The sequence below is a fragment of the Phaethon aethereus genome (assembly GCF_964289735.1).
Source record: "Phaethon aethereus genome assembly, chromosome: 19".
Classification (NCBI taxonomy): domain Eukaryota; kingdom Metazoa; phylum Chordata; class Aves; order Phaethontiformes; family Phaethontidae; genus Phaethon; species Phaethon aethereus.
Genome location: NC_138595.1, coordinates 9,136,121 through 9,154,336, shown reverse-complemented (window position 1 = coordinate 9,154,336; position 18,216 = coordinate 9,136,121). Strand labels below are relative to the sequence as shown.

At 44.1% G+C, this 18,216-nt stretch overlaps 1 protein-coding gene across 1 annotated transcript in view; it reads left to right on the top strand.

Moving 5' to 3' along the window:
* Positions 1–518: 518 nt before the first annotated feature.
* Positions 519–18,216, top strand: part of MYBBP1A (MYB binding protein 1a) — a gene marked incomplete at its 5' end in the record, with an annotated part of 58,629 nt that continues 40,931 nt past the window's right edge. Inside the window, 19 exons of the mRNA XM_082008609.1 lie at positions 519–686; positions 832–927; positions 2,111–2,194; positions 2,599–2,673; positions 3,089–3,196; positions 4,168–4,358; positions 4,649–4,816; positions 6,778–6,895; positions 9,300–9,589; positions 10,411–10,518; positions 11,117–11,242; positions 12,003–12,206; positions 12,810–12,918; positions 13,326–13,413; positions 14,522–14,673; positions 15,373–15,462; positions 16,137–16,277; positions 16,993–17,157; positions 17,922–18,079. Coding sequence (XP_081864735.1) covers positions 519–686; positions 832–927; positions 2,111–2,194; positions 2,599–2,673; positions 3,089–3,196; positions 4,168–4,358; positions 4,649–4,816; positions 6,778–6,895; positions 9,300–9,589; positions 10,411–10,518; positions 11,117–11,242; positions 12,003–12,206; positions 12,810–12,918; positions 13,326–13,413; positions 14,522–14,673; positions 15,373–15,462; positions 16,137–16,277; positions 16,993–17,157; positions 17,922–18,079 — 2,639 coding nt within the window. The remainder of the gene's footprint in view (positions 687–831; positions 928–2,110; positions 2,195–2,598; positions 2,674–3,088; positions 3,197–4,167; positions 4,359–4,648; positions 4,817–6,777; positions 6,896–9,299; positions 9,590–10,410; positions 10,519–11,116; positions 11,243–12,002; positions 12,207–12,809; positions 12,919–13,325; positions 13,414–14,521; positions 14,674–15,372; positions 15,463–16,136; positions 16,278–16,992; positions 17,158–17,921; positions 18,080–18,216) is intronic.

The window sequence follows — 18,216 nt, the reverse complement described above, 5'->3', positions numbered from 1 at the left end:
TATTGTAAATAATGGGCTGCACCTGAAACCTCCTCGGTGTCCTTAAAAACGTAGCCTTTGCGTGAAGTGATTTGTTTCCTTTTCCTAGGCCATTATTTCAGGTTTTATACTAAAACCACAGGACATACGGTTTCTGATGCGATGACCGATACATCCAGTGCCCTCTGACCCCGCACGGCTGAGCCGCCACATTTGAGACGAGTGGACGGAGCGCTCCCTGCCCCCCTCACCCCTCTTCCCGCCCCGATCCCTGCTTCCCTACGGGGAGAGGATTCAAACCTCCCTCAAAAGCTGCGGCCAGCGCACGGGGGAGCACAGGGAGCCCGTGGGGCAGGGGAAGAACGAACAAGGGCTGCGGGGCGGGGAACATGGCGCTGAGGGGCGGCCCTGAGGGGAGCGCGGGGCGCTGCGGGGGAGCCGCGGCTCGGCGGGGCTGACAGGCCCGGCCCCGCTCGGGCGCTGCTGCCCCGGAAGAGGCGGGGCGGGCGGAGGGCGGCGGCGGCCCCACGTGCGGCGGCATGGCGGAGCTGGAGGGACAGGGTGGCGGCGTGGCGGCCGACCCCCGCGGGGTGCTGCGGCAGGGCCGCGCCTTCCTCGACTTCTTCTGGGACATCGCCAAGCCGGAGCGGGAGGTCCGGCTGGCGGCCACAGAGAACCTCCTGCGGCACCTGCGGGAGGGCAGGAAGGTGAGGCGGGGGCCGGGCCGGGCCGGGGCGGCCGGAGGGGCTGTGGGTGCGGGCGGGCACCGGGTCGGGTCGGCACCGGCTCTTCCCTCCGCTCGCTGGGTTGGGAGGAGCGTGGGCAGCGCTGAAGCTGAGTCTCTTCTTTCAGGACGATGAGCTGAAGTACAGCCTCAGGCGTCTGGTAGAAGGACTGGGAGCCACCCGGGAGGCCGCCCGCCCTGGCTTCAGCTTGGCCCTGGCGCAGGTCAGTACTTCCATGAGCAGAGCGCCCTGCGGCCCGTCGCCAGCTCCAGCAGTGCCTGGGGTCCCGCTCTGCGGTTCCCCGGGAGGCTGGGAGCGCTCCCGCCCGGCAGCTCCTCCATGCCGATGGCAGAGAAGGCTCCTGCCGCGAGCGTAGAAAAACTGCGCTTTTAAACAATGCTAGTCTGTCTTGGAAACAGTACAGTCACAAAGGTATAAGCTGTACCACTATCCTACTCACGCTACAGAATTCTGTCCTGCTTTAAGAACCATCCTTAACTTGCAAAATTTCTCCAGATTTTCAAATATGATGCATTTAGAATTATTGGGACTTCTTAAAATTGAATTGTGTCTGCTGTCGGGCTGTTTCTGTGTGTGATCTGAAAAGGCAACCCGTTAAACATGCACCTCAAAGGGTTTTTCTCCCCATGCTGTTTGAGTCTGTAATATAGATGGGGTCTTGGTTTGTCCCCATAAAGAAAGATGATGACAAACCTTTTAGCAGGACCGATTGTGATATGACAAAGGGTAATGGTTTGAAACTAAAAGAGGGCAGATTTAGACTAGATCTAAGGAAGAAATTTTTCACAATGAGGGTGGTGAAACTCTGGCCCAGGTTGCCCAGAGAGGTGGTCGATGCCCCATCCCTGGAAACATTGCAGGTCAGGTTGGACGGGGCTCTGAGCAACCTGCTGTAGTTGAAGATGTCCGTGCTCACTGCAGGGGGTTGGACGAGATGGCCTTGAAAGGTCCCTTCCAACCCAAACTGTTCCAGGACTCTGTAGTAAAGAGTGCCAGCAGTTGGGATCGCCAGTGGGATCTGACCTCACCTCACCTAAGAAGCTGCTAATACAGAAGAGCCTGTGTTCTTCCCACTTAGATCAGGGCCTTGCCCATGCTGAAAAGTTTCATTGCTTCTGTTACAGGGTCATGCAGTTGCAGCAAAATGTTCTCATTATTAATCCTGCTAAGTCATGTACAGGGAAAAAAAAAAAAGGAGGTATCAGCAGATATATTTATGTCTACACTAGTTCTTACTCTGACACATCTACTGATCTAGTTGTCTCTATTCTGGCCTAATAAAGCAGCACATCTGCTGCTATGCTGAACAACTGTTCAGCTCTAGTTTGATAAAACTTCATAAAATGGAAGAACTGCAAACTGAGCTATCCCATCCATCCCCTCAGGTTTTACAGGCTTTTGAGGAAATTCCAATGTGCAGTGTCCTGGAACAGATAAAAGAAAAACACAATCTGGAAAAAGTGAAAAAGGTGAGTCGGCTCACAGCAGCGTTGGCCAACAGGTAGTTTAAATTAACTTCTCTATTCTTGGAATGCTTGGTGCCTCGGTACTATAATTTTGGGGTTCTTGCTAAGACAAATGACTGTAATAAAATGACGGAAATATTTGTAAAAACTGGAGGTTGATGGCGTTGTCATCTGGCCCTGTTTTAGCTGAGAATCATCCATGTGACAGAAAGATAATCTAGGACAGTTCTTAAACATAGTGCAGGGGGTTGCTTTTCCGTATGTTATCTTCATATGGCAGGGTGTTCAAGGCTAGATTTTCCAGGCATCTTATTCTACTGATCAGAGCTGTAGCTGAATGTGAAATCTAAGTGAAATGCATTTTTAGTGGATTTTTAACTCTCCCTTTTTTTTTTTTTTCCTTTCAGAAACTTGTGAGAAATGCTGCTTTTGGAAACTTTTTTGGAGTTATGGCTCTGTTTCAATCTGGCCGGCTTGTTAAGGTAACGTTACCATTGTTAATGTTGTTAGTACTGGTTTTAGGGCTGTCAGAAGTGGAGAGAGGATCTGGAGGGAAAGGCTGGGTCATTGGCTAGTTGATGAGATGGGACTTGAAGCATCAAGTTCAATTAATTTCTTTTGCATTGTCCATAGACTTTTTGTGCCTTCTAAATGTCTGTTCCTGACTAGAATGTAGAAACTGTCAGATAGTACAGGAGGCTCCTACCTCTCCTGGAAGCATCTGTTGTTATACACAGCCAGAAAACACCATTGTGGGAAAAGTGGAGTGGCCTATTGGGAAGGTGTAGGTTTCTTATTACAAACAGGCATAAGGGTCTCAAGAGTGGGTTATTACCTGAGCCTTCAGCTTAATCTTTGATAAATGTCCTCTGGTTTTGGCTTATCTTTCCTTTCTAGGACCAGAAAGCTCTGCTGGAGAGCATCCAGCTTCTCCAGCAGCTGGCACATCATCAAGCACACCTCAGAGATCTCCCTCGCAAAACTCTTATTGATATCATGTCTGAGGTATAGCCGCAGCACGTGGTGGGTGGGAGGAGGGAGGACTTTGCTTCGGGGACTGCTTTTTCCATGGTTTGTTCGTAGTTGAAAGTTATAGGGTGAGTGTGGAAGAGTGGGTTTAATCTGTGGGAGCTGTTTCCTATACTGTTGGTGGGGAGATGCTCTGGTTTAGCTTCATGGACAAACCTGTAGTCTGTTTTTTCCCAGTTGACTTGCTTGGATGGTACATTAGACCCTCTGCTGTTCTGAAGAGAAATATGTGGAAAACTCTGGGCAGCAAACCTTATTTTTTATGCACCAAGCCTGGGCCTAAGATTGAATTTTGAGCTGTTGGGAGTGAAAGGATGTAGGGACATGGAGTAAAGGAATTCCGAGTATGACGTAAAAGAAGAGTCTGTCTATTTCCTTCTCTTCTGTGGATATTGTCTGTAGATGTAAAGTCTAACAGTGTTAAATCAAAATTAAATAATGTTTTGTATGGAAGTGTTCAGTGTCATATAGTCTTGACATTAGGTTTAAATGTATTTTGAATCCAATCTGTAAAAAATACAAACTAAAGCAGGTTTGTGTTTTTCTTATTTTATGATGAAAATGTTGGATCCAGTTTTCTCTAAAACCATTGAACAGAGTTGTTTACCAGCAAATCCTATTGCAACAAGTAACTTATTTTTGGGAGATATAATTAAAAGCCGGCAAGAGAACAATTGCAGCTGGAGTCAGTTGACCAGAATTGCCATCTGATGACAACGTATTGTCCTACTCCACATGGTTAAGCACCTGGGGACTGTATGGCAGTACCGGACATACCATTATTTATTTTTGGTTGTGTCACCATAAAGACTATTTCTAAAGTTTCCATAACACTGCAAACTTTTAGTAAAATGCCCTACAATGCAGATATTTGAATATACTCCACAGCAAGTTAGTAAAATGCCCTCAGGTGTTTCTCACATGCTTTCACCTTCATTTCTGTCTAGGTTCCTGAAACTGTGTTTGAGGAGATCCTCTTTGGCATCTTGCAAAGTGACCTTGCTTCAGCCTTCACATCTCCAGAGAACCTGCACCTTTTGCTTGTGGCCATACAGAAATTCCCTGGTGTTCTGAAACCTAAAAATCTGAAGAAGCTCTTTGGCTCACCTACAGTTGTAAATGAGGAAAATATTCCCAGGTAAGCTCTTCAGTAAGGAACATTACATGCAACTTTCTCGGTCTCTTGGCTAGCAGCGGGAGAAATGTGGCTTTCATTGTGATGCCTGCCTGTGTTTGCCACTGCAAGTGCTATTATGGGTTAGGTGCTAACTGTTATGCAGGTTCCTAAATTATAGCTCTGTCATTTCTCCCAAGAGGCACAGTCTGCCATGCTCAGGAAATGTTCTGTGTCCTTCAGCAGGATGAATTTGGCCTTCAGCAATCCCCTTCCAGGCCAGATCTCTCGCTTTATTTTCTTTCTTCTTCTAGACTTGTAGAGCTTCTGCAAAGTGCTGCCAAGTCTGAGAAGAAGGACAAGAAGTTGCCTGGTGTAGTGTTTGATTTGCTACAAGTTTCACTGAAGGAAGGTGCCTTTGAACTGTTCTGGAATGTAGGTGTGGAGAATGGGCTATTGAAGGAGAAATCGGGACCTGTGAGGTTTGTTTTGACATACATTGTTGTTTGTTTTCTATATTATCCTTCTGTTTCTTGCCCCAGTCTTTTGCTGCTGCCCTGTGGTAGGATGGAGCATGTGATTTCTCATGAACAGTGTGAAAACACTTGCTTTTGATTATTTAGGTATTCACGAGAAACTTTATAGGGAGCCTAAATCCAGGAGTTAGTAAGATTTCTCTTAGAATTGTGAGATATAACAAATTTGGGGTTAAATTTAACTAGTACAGCACATAAAGGTGATGCACCTCATTGGGCATAAAGGTGTCTTAAATCTATAGCTTGCTCCTAGAAGACTTGGAGGAGGAGCTGTACTGTCCCTTTCTTTCTAAGCAGTTGAGAGGGAGAGTCATTTAGCTTTGTGTGGTTTAAGGATGACTCCTGTGTAGACAAACCCTAGTTCTGAAATTTGTGTCTAATACTGCTGGACTTGTGCTTTGTGGAATGGACTGAATTAAAATGCCTATATATGTTTGGATCCTGACATGGTCTGTGTTTTTAAGTAGGGTATGGCTGTGGCAGACATCATAACAGTAGCTATTTCAGGTCCTTTTCCAATTCTAATACTAGATCTTATTAGGAGTATTTAAGTTTTCTGTTGAGACTCATGCTGTATTAAAAATGCTGCAAAATCCAGAATATAAACCTGTGAGCATTTTGGGGGAGCGTAATTTAATTTGGACCGTAGCGAGTCAGTCTGTGGCCAGGTTTAAATCTTTCTTAGATCAAGAGTTTAAAAGTTGTAGAGATGCACCTACAAAAAAAATTCTTAACATATTACATGAGTATCACAGTGAAAGGGAACCATTTTCTAAGCCTGAGCAGTTTGTTTTGTTTTACTTGGCTTGGGTAATTCTGAAAATACCCTTTGTATGCTCAAAGCATACAACAGTGTTGCTTTTTTTAGCCTGATTTCCTGCAGAAATAAGGCTGGTGCTGTCCATCTAATAACTCCTGAGCCCATTGGGCAATTCTGATTAAATTTGACAGCAAGTTGCTGTCAAAACTAAGTAAGTTTGCGTAGTCAAAAACTAAGTAAGTTTTTATTAGGTCTGTGGAAATAAATATCTGGGGGGAAGAGATCCAGAAAGTGGATTGAGGAAGGAACTCCTGGTGAGGACTCATCTATTTCTAGGCACCTGTGCTGGTTTTGGGTGGCATAAAGTTAATTTTCTTCAGAGAAGCTAGTATGGGCCTATGTTTTGGATGTGTGCTGAAAACAGTGTTGATAATACAGGGATATTTTAGTTACTGCTGAGCAGTGCTTACACACAGTCAAGGCCTTTTCTGCTTCTCACGTCACCCCACCAGCCAGTAGGTTGAGGGTGCACAAAAAGCTGGGAGGGGACACAGCTGGGACAGCTGACCCCAACTGCCCAAAGGGATATCCCACACCACAGGGTGTTGTGCTCAGCGTAGAAAGCTGGGGGAAGCAGAAGCAAGGGGAGGACGTTCAGAGTTAGGGCATCTGTCTTCCGTTATGCGTGATGCAGCCCTGCTTCCCTGGAGATGGCTGAACACCTGCCTGCCGATCGGAAATGGTGAATGAATTCCTTGCTTTGCTTTGCTTGTGTGCACAGCTTTTACTTTACCTATTGAACTGTCTTTATCTCAACCCATGAGTTTTCTCACTTTTACCCTCCTGATTCTTTCCCCTGTCCCACCAGGCGGGGAGTGAGCGAGCGGCTATGTGGGGCTCAGTTGCCGGCTGGGGTTAAATCATGACAACAGCAAAGGACCTGCTACAGGGAGAGATCTTAACAGCTATGCTAGTCACAAGAAAAGCTTTGGGCAGTAGGATTTTTGAACACAGGATCCATGAATTTGACTTCTGCCGTCCTGGATGCTCCATGTAGCCTGTCCCACCACTTCTTCTCTGTCTTTCCCTTGTGTGTGGCTTTACTGCTGTGCCTCTACCTGAGGGCATCTTCTTTGTTTCCACTCAGTTACATGTGCTACCGGTTGCTGGGCAGTGCTTTCCCCTTGTTGTCTCTGGATCAGCTACAGATGGTTCTCAAAGGGAAGGTGATGCAGCACTATGGACAACACGTGGTAACGACTCAGGTAGGTCTTCTGAAAGTACTCGTGCTTGGGGCTAAAGGCCCTGTCCTGAGCAGAAGACCTCTCCAGCCCCCTTTCTAGTTTCACATCATCTTGTATAAAAAAAGTTTACGTAATTTTAGACCATGGGCTCTTACTAAAAGCAAGGTTATTGTATGACCGCTGGTTGCAGTGGGCTGAGTAGAGACTGTTTAATCGTCATTGCCTATTTGTGTATTTCCGTTCAGACTTATTTTAAGGGTTTTGAAATTGTTCAGCAGTGTCCCACCTGCTTTCATTGATCTTGCTGAGAAAGCTCTAACGATGGGGGAAGCAGAGGAAGGGCAGCCCTCAGCATACTGACAATGTCATATGTCATCCTTTAACAGTCCTTTTGATTTTGTGTGTCCAGAAGCTCCTTTTTGTCTGTCATTGTTCTGGGTGTTGCATGAACATTTGAAGGCAAAGACAAAAAGGGACAACTCATGCTTTTGTTTATGTTAGTGTTTGTTTCAATACGCACATCTGAGGTTTAAGCACAAATATTATTTGGGAATTGGATTTTGGAACTCCTCTTCCTCCTTCCCTCCTGGGAAGCCAGCAAACAACACAGCCCTGCAATAAAGGGAGGAAGAATAAAAGGGGAATACTGATAAAAACAGGCTTTGGTTTGGCTTTTTGTGGTAACATAATCCTAAGCCTCCTCATGTAGGCCCAAAAGTCATTGTCCTCTCTTGGGAGGAACAGGACTTTGCAGTCTTTCTGTTCTGGTATCAAAGCACCAATAGATAGATACAGGCTTGCTCTGAAAATAATGCTTACCATGGTGCTTCCCTGTATGGACCAACTTTCTCCAGGGTTTATCCACTGACATAGTTGTTTTCCTGTTTCTTGCTTTTTATACTTGTTGCCCAATGAATTAGGCCGTGTTCTTCCACGTGCATCAAAAAATTTGTTAATTTAATTCCTGTCTGAAATGTACAAATCCACTGAAGCCAATGATTGACTAAATGGAAAGAGAAACCCCTAATACTGTTGATAATGAGGAAGTAAAAAAGATCTTAGTTCGAATTTGTTGTTGTTTTTGTGCATTTGTTTTGTTTTATCCCTTGACAGGGTTGTTTGCTTTGGAAAGCAAATACTGTTATCTTGTACTTTCTTGGGGGATTCTGGTTGTTGTTGGAGATGGAACAAGAGAAAGTTTGCATCTGATATTTACTGACAGTTATCTTCCTGAATCCACTTTTTTTCAACAGGGGAGCAAATGTACTTGATTTGCTTTTGTTAAAAGATGATTGATGAAACTCCTGTTGTGAGTTATTAGCCTGTTTACAGCAATCTCTCCTGGAGTTTTTCTCCCAGCTTTCGTACTGATGCACAAGTATTGAGTTCTCCAACAGTAGAAGCAGGAGCTTGCTAAATTGTGTTTTGTGTGAGATTTCTTGCAGGGGTATTTATGTTATAATTGGATGGGTTTGTAGTTAATTAGGAATTTATAGCCCCTTTATTTAAAAGAACAGTGTTCCAGAGACTTCTGTTACTGTTTCTGCTCCCACCAGGTCACTGTATTGATCATGACACTATAGCAAACAAGTTGTTTTATTAGTTTATGAAAATTGCATTGCATTTTTGGAATTAAGCCACAGCTTGCCCTCTTTGAGGTTTCTCCAGTTATGCTTTTGTTTTTTTCTGGAACAAATGAGTGGAACTGAACACTGTGAGCTATGAAAGAACATAAGGAGATGGGATGTGTGGTGAGATGGGACATGTCCTGTCAGTCTGCATGCTGCTGGACAGTGTTCCAAGGCCAGCAGCCTGCCAGCTCTCTGCCTTGCAGATCAGTGGCAGGACTGAGGATGGGACTTAGCACAAAACAGCAACACCTCAGGGTATGGTTTTTAGGTTAAACATGTCAACTCCCCCTCTTTTAAGAATGCCTCAACACTTCTGAGACACCAGGGAGAGCAGCTGGGATTTGTTCTACCCACTGTAGGTCAGTAGGCTCCAGGGCTGCTAGCTGAGACTGGAAGTGATGTGGGGGAGTTTCCAAATTGAGGGAAAGTCTAAGGCAGATGATGTGAGAAGCACCCTGGACTTTCACCCAAAATAAAAACTGATCAGCCTAGGAGCTTAGCTGCACTGGCCAGCATGTGGTCCAGCCCACTGAAGCCTGGCTGTTCGGGAAGGTGCAAATTAAAGAGTTGAAGTTGGTACATGACAGGATTCTGTGGTTGCTTACAGTGGTTGCTCCTATGTGAGGAAGACCATGAGGTGAAACTGATGACCTGCTGTATGCCTTATGACAAATGGTCAGGCACGTGACTTTAATTTACTTACTGCAGTCAAATCTGTAAAGTGATTTGTGCTTACAAAGACACTCAGACTCAGCGTGAGTTTCCTAACCTACTTGTTTGACCCTATGTTTCAGCTTCCAGACAGATTTAAGTTTGCTCCAGAGATGGAAGGATATATAGATGAATTTCTGAACAGCTGTGATGACCCAGAGAGGCAGCTGGCAGTGGTGATCGGCTTCTCTACTCTCACCAATCAAGGCTATCCAGTGTTCTCCAGCTCTTCCAGGGTAGTCAGACACCTGCAGCCAGTGGCATTGCAAAAATACGTTGACTGGCTCAAAGACATGTTCCTCAGGCCAGACTTTGACTGTTGCTTAGACTTCTCAAGTAACCGGCAAAAACAGAACCAGGAGAATGTAAAGACGTGAGTGTATAGTTGATGCACCTTCCTTTTGTCTTTCTGTTTTGTGGTTAGATTAGCTACCTGTGTGAAGTCTGGTTTGGACAGCTACCGTTTGCTGGTGCCTTGCATGAGTTGACAATTGTTGCCTGTTCTATTTCCTCTGTCCCCGAAAGTTTAGCCCCAGCATCTGACTTTATTGCTGGGACAAAATTCAATTCTGCAAATAGGAGCAAACACAGTGAGAACCAGCCAGCCTGACCAGAGCAGACTGGATCACCAGAGCAGCTTTTTTTCTCTTGTTTTTCTAGACCTGACAGCTGCTTTGGCAAAAATGTCCAGTGGCTTAGTTTTTCACTACAGACTCTCAGGTCTTTATGGGAATTGTGCATCCCTTTTATCTGACTACTGAACTGGCCTGAGTGCTCTTGTCTCCTTGGCCCCCACAGAAAAGCACCCACTTCCATGTCTCAAGTAGCCCGTAAATACTTATGTCTTTGATAGGCATTTGTAGCAATTTCCAGCTAGGAAAACTTCCCCAGAGAAAGTTCTATCCTCCTTGGCGCTGCTGCTCACTGAATACCCACAACTTGGTCCTGTGGGTACTTTTTGGTAAACTGCAGTGTCTCAGTGGGGTAAATAGACTGTCTTTTGCATATTAACAAGCAAACTTGGGAAGATTATATCTCTTCTTATGTACCCTGTTGCTTTCTTACTATATAACTTTGCCATCATTAGCCTCTAAATATCTGAAAGTCACCTGTCGCTGTGGTGGATTGTGTGTCTTGTGTTTTATTTCGGGATCGTGTTCAAACTACTGATTGTGTCCACTTCCTTACTGAAAGAACACAGCATAAGATTGCTCGATTAAGAAAATGGATCATCCACCGTCTTGCTAATATCATTGAAAGTCCAGTGAAAAAAGAAGAGAGCCTTGTGATGGACATTTCCAGGTGAGAATGATTTAAAGATTTAATGACATATGTGCTTGGAATAATTCTGTTTAGCTCTACAGCAGTATTCCAAGTAAGCTGTCCCTGTGACACTAGGCAAATTCAGTAATGGAAATATTCCAATAACATAAGTCATTTAGAATACCTTCTGCAAACTTGGACGAACTCTTGTCATAAGTAGTTCAGGCACTTAAAATCATCTTAGTCCATGTTTTCAGTAAATTTTAGGTTCCTTGTTACCTAGACTGCTTGAAGGTATTATTTCTGGTCTTTGCATCAGATCTTAGTAAATATTTATCTGCCAGTTTAAAAATCTTGGAGAGTATAACCCAAATCTGACAGTCTGGATATTGTATTGTGTGGCCTCAAGTGTTAGCACTTCACTTTTGTGAAGTCCTGAGCATCATTCTCCCTTCTTTACCCTGTGTACCTTGAGGAAAGGGTCTTATTGTAAATAGTGACTTTTTTCAGTGTTTGGAAATCCTTGAATAAAAATGTGGTGAATATGTGACGCTATTTGGTTTGCACGCTTGGGCTGTTTTTGCTTTGTTATGACCAAGCTGGCTCTTACTTTTGTTCTTGTTTCTGTCCATTCTAGGTTTTGCTTCTTCCATGCTTTCTTTGAGACTAAGAAAAAGACTTCCCAAATACAAGAGGCAAATGTCCTTCCATCAGAGCCTCTAGATGAACAGGCTCATTCAGTGGCAGAAAACTACTTCTTTGGGTAAGGATTTTGCTTGCATGCTTTAAGCTTGAAAATTTCCTTTTTTCTTGAGGATAAGATCAGCCTGTGCACAGCCGGGCAAGAGGTTTGGGATTGTGAGCTGCTACTGGAGCATTTGTTTGACTCCAGGACCAGGGAATGGCTTTTTTTTAAAGAGATCCTACATTTCCCCAAAATCCTTAAGTTTTGTCCAATAAAAACATAATTTAGCATGGCAAACCTGCTGAGTATGTGTGTGTTGATGAGGTAGATGTAGAGTTGAGTTCAGACTGCTTTTTCTCGTAAGGTTTCTGTTGCCTCTGTTGCAAGCTAGAAGTGGAAGGACCCAAGAGACAGGTGGTGGGGTTGTGTGGGTTGCTGTTGGCTTTCTGTCCACTCTGCATGCGAGATGCTGATGGCTTTGCAGTCCTCCCTGTACTAAGGGAGATGGAGTTGGTCATAATGGATGCTTTCAGGTGATTGCCAAAGGTGATAGTAGAGGGAAAGCAGAGGACATGGTGAGACACAGAATGGGAAACACTGAGAATAATAGTCAGTGTCCTTGGGGGCACCAGATGTGCTTGGGGACACCAAGACCATGAGCTATACATTACTGTGTTTGGATACATGCATGGGTTGAAACTTGGGCCCTGTGAATCTGGGTTGCAATGAGTGACCAGAGCTCTGGAATGAGAGTGCTCTACTTGGTGTTATTTTGGAAAGTGTGAGAAGGCCATCTGGTTCCTCTTGACAGTAACATGCTGGCTGTTTTTCTTTGCAGTTTACTTCAGACTTTAAATACCTTGGCTGTTTTGGGGGATACAGCAAAGGCTGCAGCCTTGAGGGAGAAGCACATCCATGGTGTGACTGCAGATGGGAAGCTGTGGATCTTTCTCCTTGTTGAGTATGCCAACAAGTTGCTCTCCAGTGAGCATATCACATCTGTGAAGCCTTTTACCGAAGAACAGAGAGATGCCTGGGAGAGGTGAGATTGGGCCAATAAATGAGAAACTGTATTCTCTCATCCTCCTGCTGTTGTTCTGGCCGCTGTAGCAAAGCCATTTCACAGCGGTGGCAGTTCTGTTTCTTCCCTTTGAGTATGCTGCACCTGCGACTGGGTTTCAGGATGCCTCTATTTCTCATCACCCCATACCTTTCTTCTTGTTCCTTCTGTGTGTAAACTATGGGTAGGTGGCCACGTCATCTTCTGTTTTTGCTCACAGTCCCTCTCTCAAAGATGACTGCAACTCTGCTAATATTTTCTCCTAATAATACCTGTACTAACTTCTCAGCGGCTCTCTTCTGATGTTCTTTTCTGAGCTTGATTTCCCATAAAGGTAGAGACCTTTGGCCTTGGCTGTAGTAGTAGGAATCTAGTCTGTGCCCAAGTGCAGAGGTTTTTATAAGCCACACAAGGTGAGATACTATTGTTAGGTTAAGATTGTGTACTATATGTATGTCCAATTTCAATAAATTAAATGTTAAGTACAGAAAATGGTGCTGTAGATTTGGTCATGTTTTTAGTCTGATCATATGAGAGGATTTGCTGTTGTAATGATGAAAGACTCAAGAGGGTTTCTTTCTTCAGAACGCTTAAGTCTGTGAAGAATCTGCAGAAGAAGGAAAATAAATCAGACAGTGCCAAAGTTGTTGCTTTCCAGCAACTTCTGCTTTTAATGGCCTTTCATCTTTTCAAGGTAAGACCTCTGAAGCATATTTGACTGGTGTAAAATGGGCTGATAGTTAGGCTTTCTGAACACTGAGCTGGAGAGTTTCTTTGTGTTCAGAGATCCAATCTTACACAGCCTCTGGCTTCTAAAAATGGGCAACTAGGCAGTTAATAAACTGTGATTCTTACACTGACTGTAGACATCAACTTACAAGGGCAAAGCTTGGCCTGAGCATGGGTTTTGCCCTTGATTTGCTGCTGAGTGGAGCAATTTTTACTTAGTTTCATGTTTTCTTTTGCAAAAGGGTTGTAGTAGCTGATTTTCATATCTGTACCTACTTAGAGAGCTCCTTAGATTCGGGGTATATTCCTTCTGTTGCTGTTGGTAGTGGGGAATTCAGAGAGGGTGTTTACTTTCTGCTTGCGATCAAACAGAATCCATCTGAAACAATGGATGTTCTGAGTGACCTTCTGAACTGCACGGAGAGGGCATTCAGCGAAGAACCTAAGAAGAAAAAGACTGGTGAGTCCTTCCTACAGAAAGAAATGGAGTGGGATTGTTAATGGTCTGTGAAAAGACAGAAGATGGCAGTTCTGCATTAGTGAAGCACTCTGACTGCATCGGTTTTAGCTTGATGCACTTCTCCCCAGGAGAATCCCTCTCCTTCATTCTCTTTGCTTGTCTTTCTACATCTCTTGTTTCTTGCTCCAGCTCTCTATCCACATCCTCAGTGGGTTGTGCTCCTGTGTGCCTCTTAAAGGATAGGTGTGCTTCAGAGCTGGCCATTGCTCAGATGAGCAGTGTCCAAGGGAATTCAGTCTTTCTGAGTCCTTGTTCTGTGCTGGCCAAGAGCTTGACTGAAGTGCTGGTATCTGTCCGGGCAAGGCTGTGTGCTCTCCTAACCGCTGGCAGGCCTGAAGCTTGGTACTTTCAGAGCTCAAGTTCTGGGCAAAGTAAATGTTACCTGTGTGTAGATACAGCCTGTTTGCTGATTTTGGTTAGTCCTTGTTTAGGGCCTGTGGAGCTAGGTTGGGACTTGACGAGGAAAGAACCTGGCATGGTCTTTTGACTTCAGCTCTAACTGTGGTCATCTTGTTCTCCTTAAATCTCTGTGTAAATTTGAGGGTACTGTGAAAATAAAAGCTGTGATTCTGTGGTGGCTTGGTTGTATGTAGATCAGGATTCCCAAACTTTTGGACTAATGGACCAGCTTCAAATGTCAGCACTTTTCATGGGCTGCAGTGACTCCTGATTTCATTGGAAATACTATAAAATGTGTATACATTTGCTGACTAGCTGCTGATGGCTTTAATGTGGCCAGGTAGGTGTCACATGATTTCCAGAACTGCTAATCTAAGTAATGATTTAATGAATAGTATGGTTTGTTACCTGGTAAGGCTTTGCAGTGGCCTAAAGACAATTTCAGGCCTCTTTCTCCCTATGGTTATTAGCCTTCCATACAGCAGCGATCTTTAGCTTCACACTTGATTATTTCTGGTCTGTGTTGCTGACTTGTAATAGTCAGCTAGGACTATCCTTTTTTTGCCTTGGTGAATTTTTCTGCAGTCTCTTAATGTGCCACTGCAGTAGTTTTGTCTCTTCCTGTCATTGTTTGTTTGTTTCTGTGCAGACAACACAGAGCCAGGATGGGTTGAGGTGATGGTGGAAATCCTTCTCTCCCTCCTTGCCCAGCCCAGCCTACTCATACGTCGGATTTCCAAGAGCGTGTTTGTACGGATATGCCCTAACCTGACCAAGAGGGGCTTGCAGCTGATCCTGGATGTAAGTGAGGCACTAATAGGGCATTGTACTGTTTGCCTGTCATATCCCTAACAGATATACAAGCATGTCTCTGTTTTGAGGTTGAGTAAAAGCCTCCTTGAGTTAGAAAATGTCTGATAAATGTGTGCTACTGAATTCTAAATGTAACTTACAAAAAAGGTCTTTTGGGGTTTGTTTTGTTTGTTTGTTTTTTTCATAGGAACCCGAGATCTGCTACTTTAAGCTGTATTCTTTGGTAGTTTTAAGCTGTAGAAATTCCTGTGTCAGTTTATGTCGATGGTAGATTTTAAAGTATAAATGGTAACAACTTATTTTTTCTAGAAAGGCTAAGCATAGAGGTGCTAAAAATAAGTGACACTGAAAATCTGAATTGGTTGTACCACTGAGTAAAGTGGTGTCCTCTGAGAGAGTAATATGTGGATTGCAGAGATGTGTTGTCAGGTACTTTATATGATGAACCTAATACTTCATTTGTAACAAATCAAAATGTGTGGTGTCACCAACCTCTTCAGTTTTCTCCATCTTTTTTGTTACTTATAGAAAGAACTTAGCATATTAACAAACATGATATTGTAAGCCAGAAAGTTGAATGCTCTTACTTAGCATTATTCAGCTGGCTTACTGTGCCGAAATTCCTGTCTGTTGTACACAAGAAATGCATCAAAACACTGAAAAAACACAAGTCCCTGTTTTTTGCAGGTTCTTGACCCATACCAAGAGCAAAATGAAGAAAGTGCTGTTGTTGTGATGGAAGAATCTGACAAAAAGATCAAATCTGCACAGGACATGGTAATTGATGTGCCATTTGCCATTGACAAATACTCTTCAGACCTTCACTGTTTAAAAATAATGTTTCTCCTGATCTGTGGTAATGGACGTAATTGCATTTTTCTGTCTTGAGTAAAATCACAGTTCCTCTATTAGGATTTATTTTAAAAGTGCGACACACAAATGGCTTGTCGGAAGTGCATGTTTATTAGTCTCTTGGCCTTAAAGGAAAATGCTGTTGTAGGTATGGCTGTTTGAATAGATGATTTCCTGAGAACAAATGACTGCATCCTGAAATTAGCACAGGCCTCTCTTTTTTTGCAGCGACAGACTGAGTCACTGCTGTGATGCACAGCCATCTGAATTCAAGATCTGAGGTTTTAAGAACTGCAGAGATTCAAGTTGCAAAGCAGCATAAGCATTAGCAGAAAGGAGAGTCAAAAGGGGGCCATTACTTCAGATGTTCCTTGGGCACTTCTTTTTGATACTTATTTAATATGACAGAGAAATCTGTATTATGTTCTGCTTCCAGCTCTTGTGAAGTTCTGGTATCTTGTTATCTGTCCTTGCTTGAATCTGAGGGCTGGAAGCAAGGCAGTGGGATGAGGGGAGGCTTGAATTTTTATTTCTGAACACCTGAGAATTGAGTAGGGCTTGAAGAATGGTGGGTCAGGAAATGAACTTTTCTTCTGCAGGACGAGGAGGGAAGCGAGGACTCCTCAGATGAAGGCGACACTGAGGAAGAGAATGACAGTGGAGATGAGGAAAAGAATGAAGAAGTTGATGATGATTTTCGCAGTCAGCTGATGAATGTTCTCCAAGCAGGGAATGCATTGGTATGTGTTCACTGCCTTCCTTGATCAGATACCAGGAGGTTTGGGGTGATGAAAGATTATCTAATACCCACATCCTATCTGAGCCCACACAGTGATAACCCTGGCAGTCATCTTTGTATGGCATTTGAAGCAGGAGGTCAGGATCTTCAAAGCAAGCTGTGGGAATAAGTCACTTGTTCTTTTATTTATTGTTAGTGCATCTTGAGTGCTTTACCTTGTTCAGTCTAGCCTGATATAGCTTGTATTCCTGCCTGTAATAAACAAGATTGATAGGAACTAAAGCACTGAGATACTGTTACATGGTGCCTGTTTTGGCTAGCTTGCGTGGAGGAGTGTGATCCTTGTAGGCTACTCTGGAGACTTCTTGTAGCAGCTTTGGACTATGGTTTAATGATTGCTATAAAGGCTACAGACATATCAACATACTAACCTCTTTATTGAACGAGCAACAGCACAGAGGGAGTCAGTGTCAAAACCTCAGCTTCTTCCCTCTCCTGATCTCTAGCTCTACGAGTTAGTACTGTGCAGCCAGGATTACCTGACAGGAAATACAAGATAGATTTCTCGTGGGTCTGAGCATCTGTTTTCCCTCCCCATGTTGTTATTCTGGGTCTACAGCTAGCTATGTCCCTACTGTGAGTCTGGTCTTGGTGGTGGTTCTCTCCCCACTGTCTTTTTGAATGACGTGGATGACGTTGTTTTTGCATTCTGAAAGGGAGGAGATGAGAGCGATGAAGAGCTGGATGATGAGGCTATGATGGCTCTTGACAAGAACATCTCAGCCCTTTTTGCGGAGCAGCAGAAACGGATCCAGGCGAAGAAGGATGAGAAAGACAGGATGCGGAAAGAGAAGATCCTACGGAGGGATTTCAAGATTAAGGTGAGAGATAAGTGTTTGGTGTGAAGACCTCTGATTTACCTGTCGGTTTTTGTAAACTGGACAAGCTTGATGTGCCGTAGTGTGACATGCATGAAATCCCTCTGGTAATTTTGCAGTGTAAGGTGGGTTTTTTTGGGCTTGTTACACTGGTAAAATCGAGAGGATTATGTTTAACACCCTCTGGTTATTTGTGACTGTAATACTGAATTCAGGCCACCTGGTGTCAGCACGGACTGTCCAGGGTATTCAGGCATCCAGGGATATCTCCAGCTGCTCAGGTATAGAAATGTCTGGTGTCAGACCAGCCACGATGAAGGCTGAACAATGTAGCAAGCCGTTGGCTTTACGACATTTTCATCCTGATGCTATGCTATAAGAGGTTGGTTTTGTGCTAATGCACTGTCTGGAAGTCAGGGGGATCATGCAGGGGTGAGAGCTATCAGTCGATAGTGCTAACAGAGATCTGTACCAAGTTGCAGTGACTGCAGGTCTGTCCATGTGGCAGTGATTCTGATAACTCTTGCTTCTAAGTGGTGTCACTGCACAAAATAAAGCTGAAGTCAACAGACAGCCTTTAATCTTCAATTTCAAATTTTTAATTTTCAGTTTCTCATGCCCTAACAGTACAAATGATAGCAGAAGGTGTACAGATCTTGGCTGCAAATAGTTTTCTTCAGCCCCCTCCAGTCTGAAGGAGCCGCTCTGGGTAGATCATCATGTTCCCCTGTCTGCATTAGTTCTCACGTCAGTAACTGTTTTTGCAGGTGCTGGATCTCATTGAAGCATTCCTGACTAAGCAATCAGAGAACCCCTTGGTGTTCGACATCATCGAGCCCCTGCTTCGGGTGATTGAACAATGCATGAGCTCAGACTCTGACAAGCAGGAGGTTGAATTCCTCCAGAAAACAGCCAATATCTTCAAGTAAGTGTCCTTAGTCCTCCAGGTAATAGGCAATGGCTTTTGGTACACACCAGTGGTATTGGTTGAATCCCAGAGGTGGGTCTTTCTAAGACTGAAGACAATTGCTATACTTGCAGATTGTGTAGAATTAGATTACC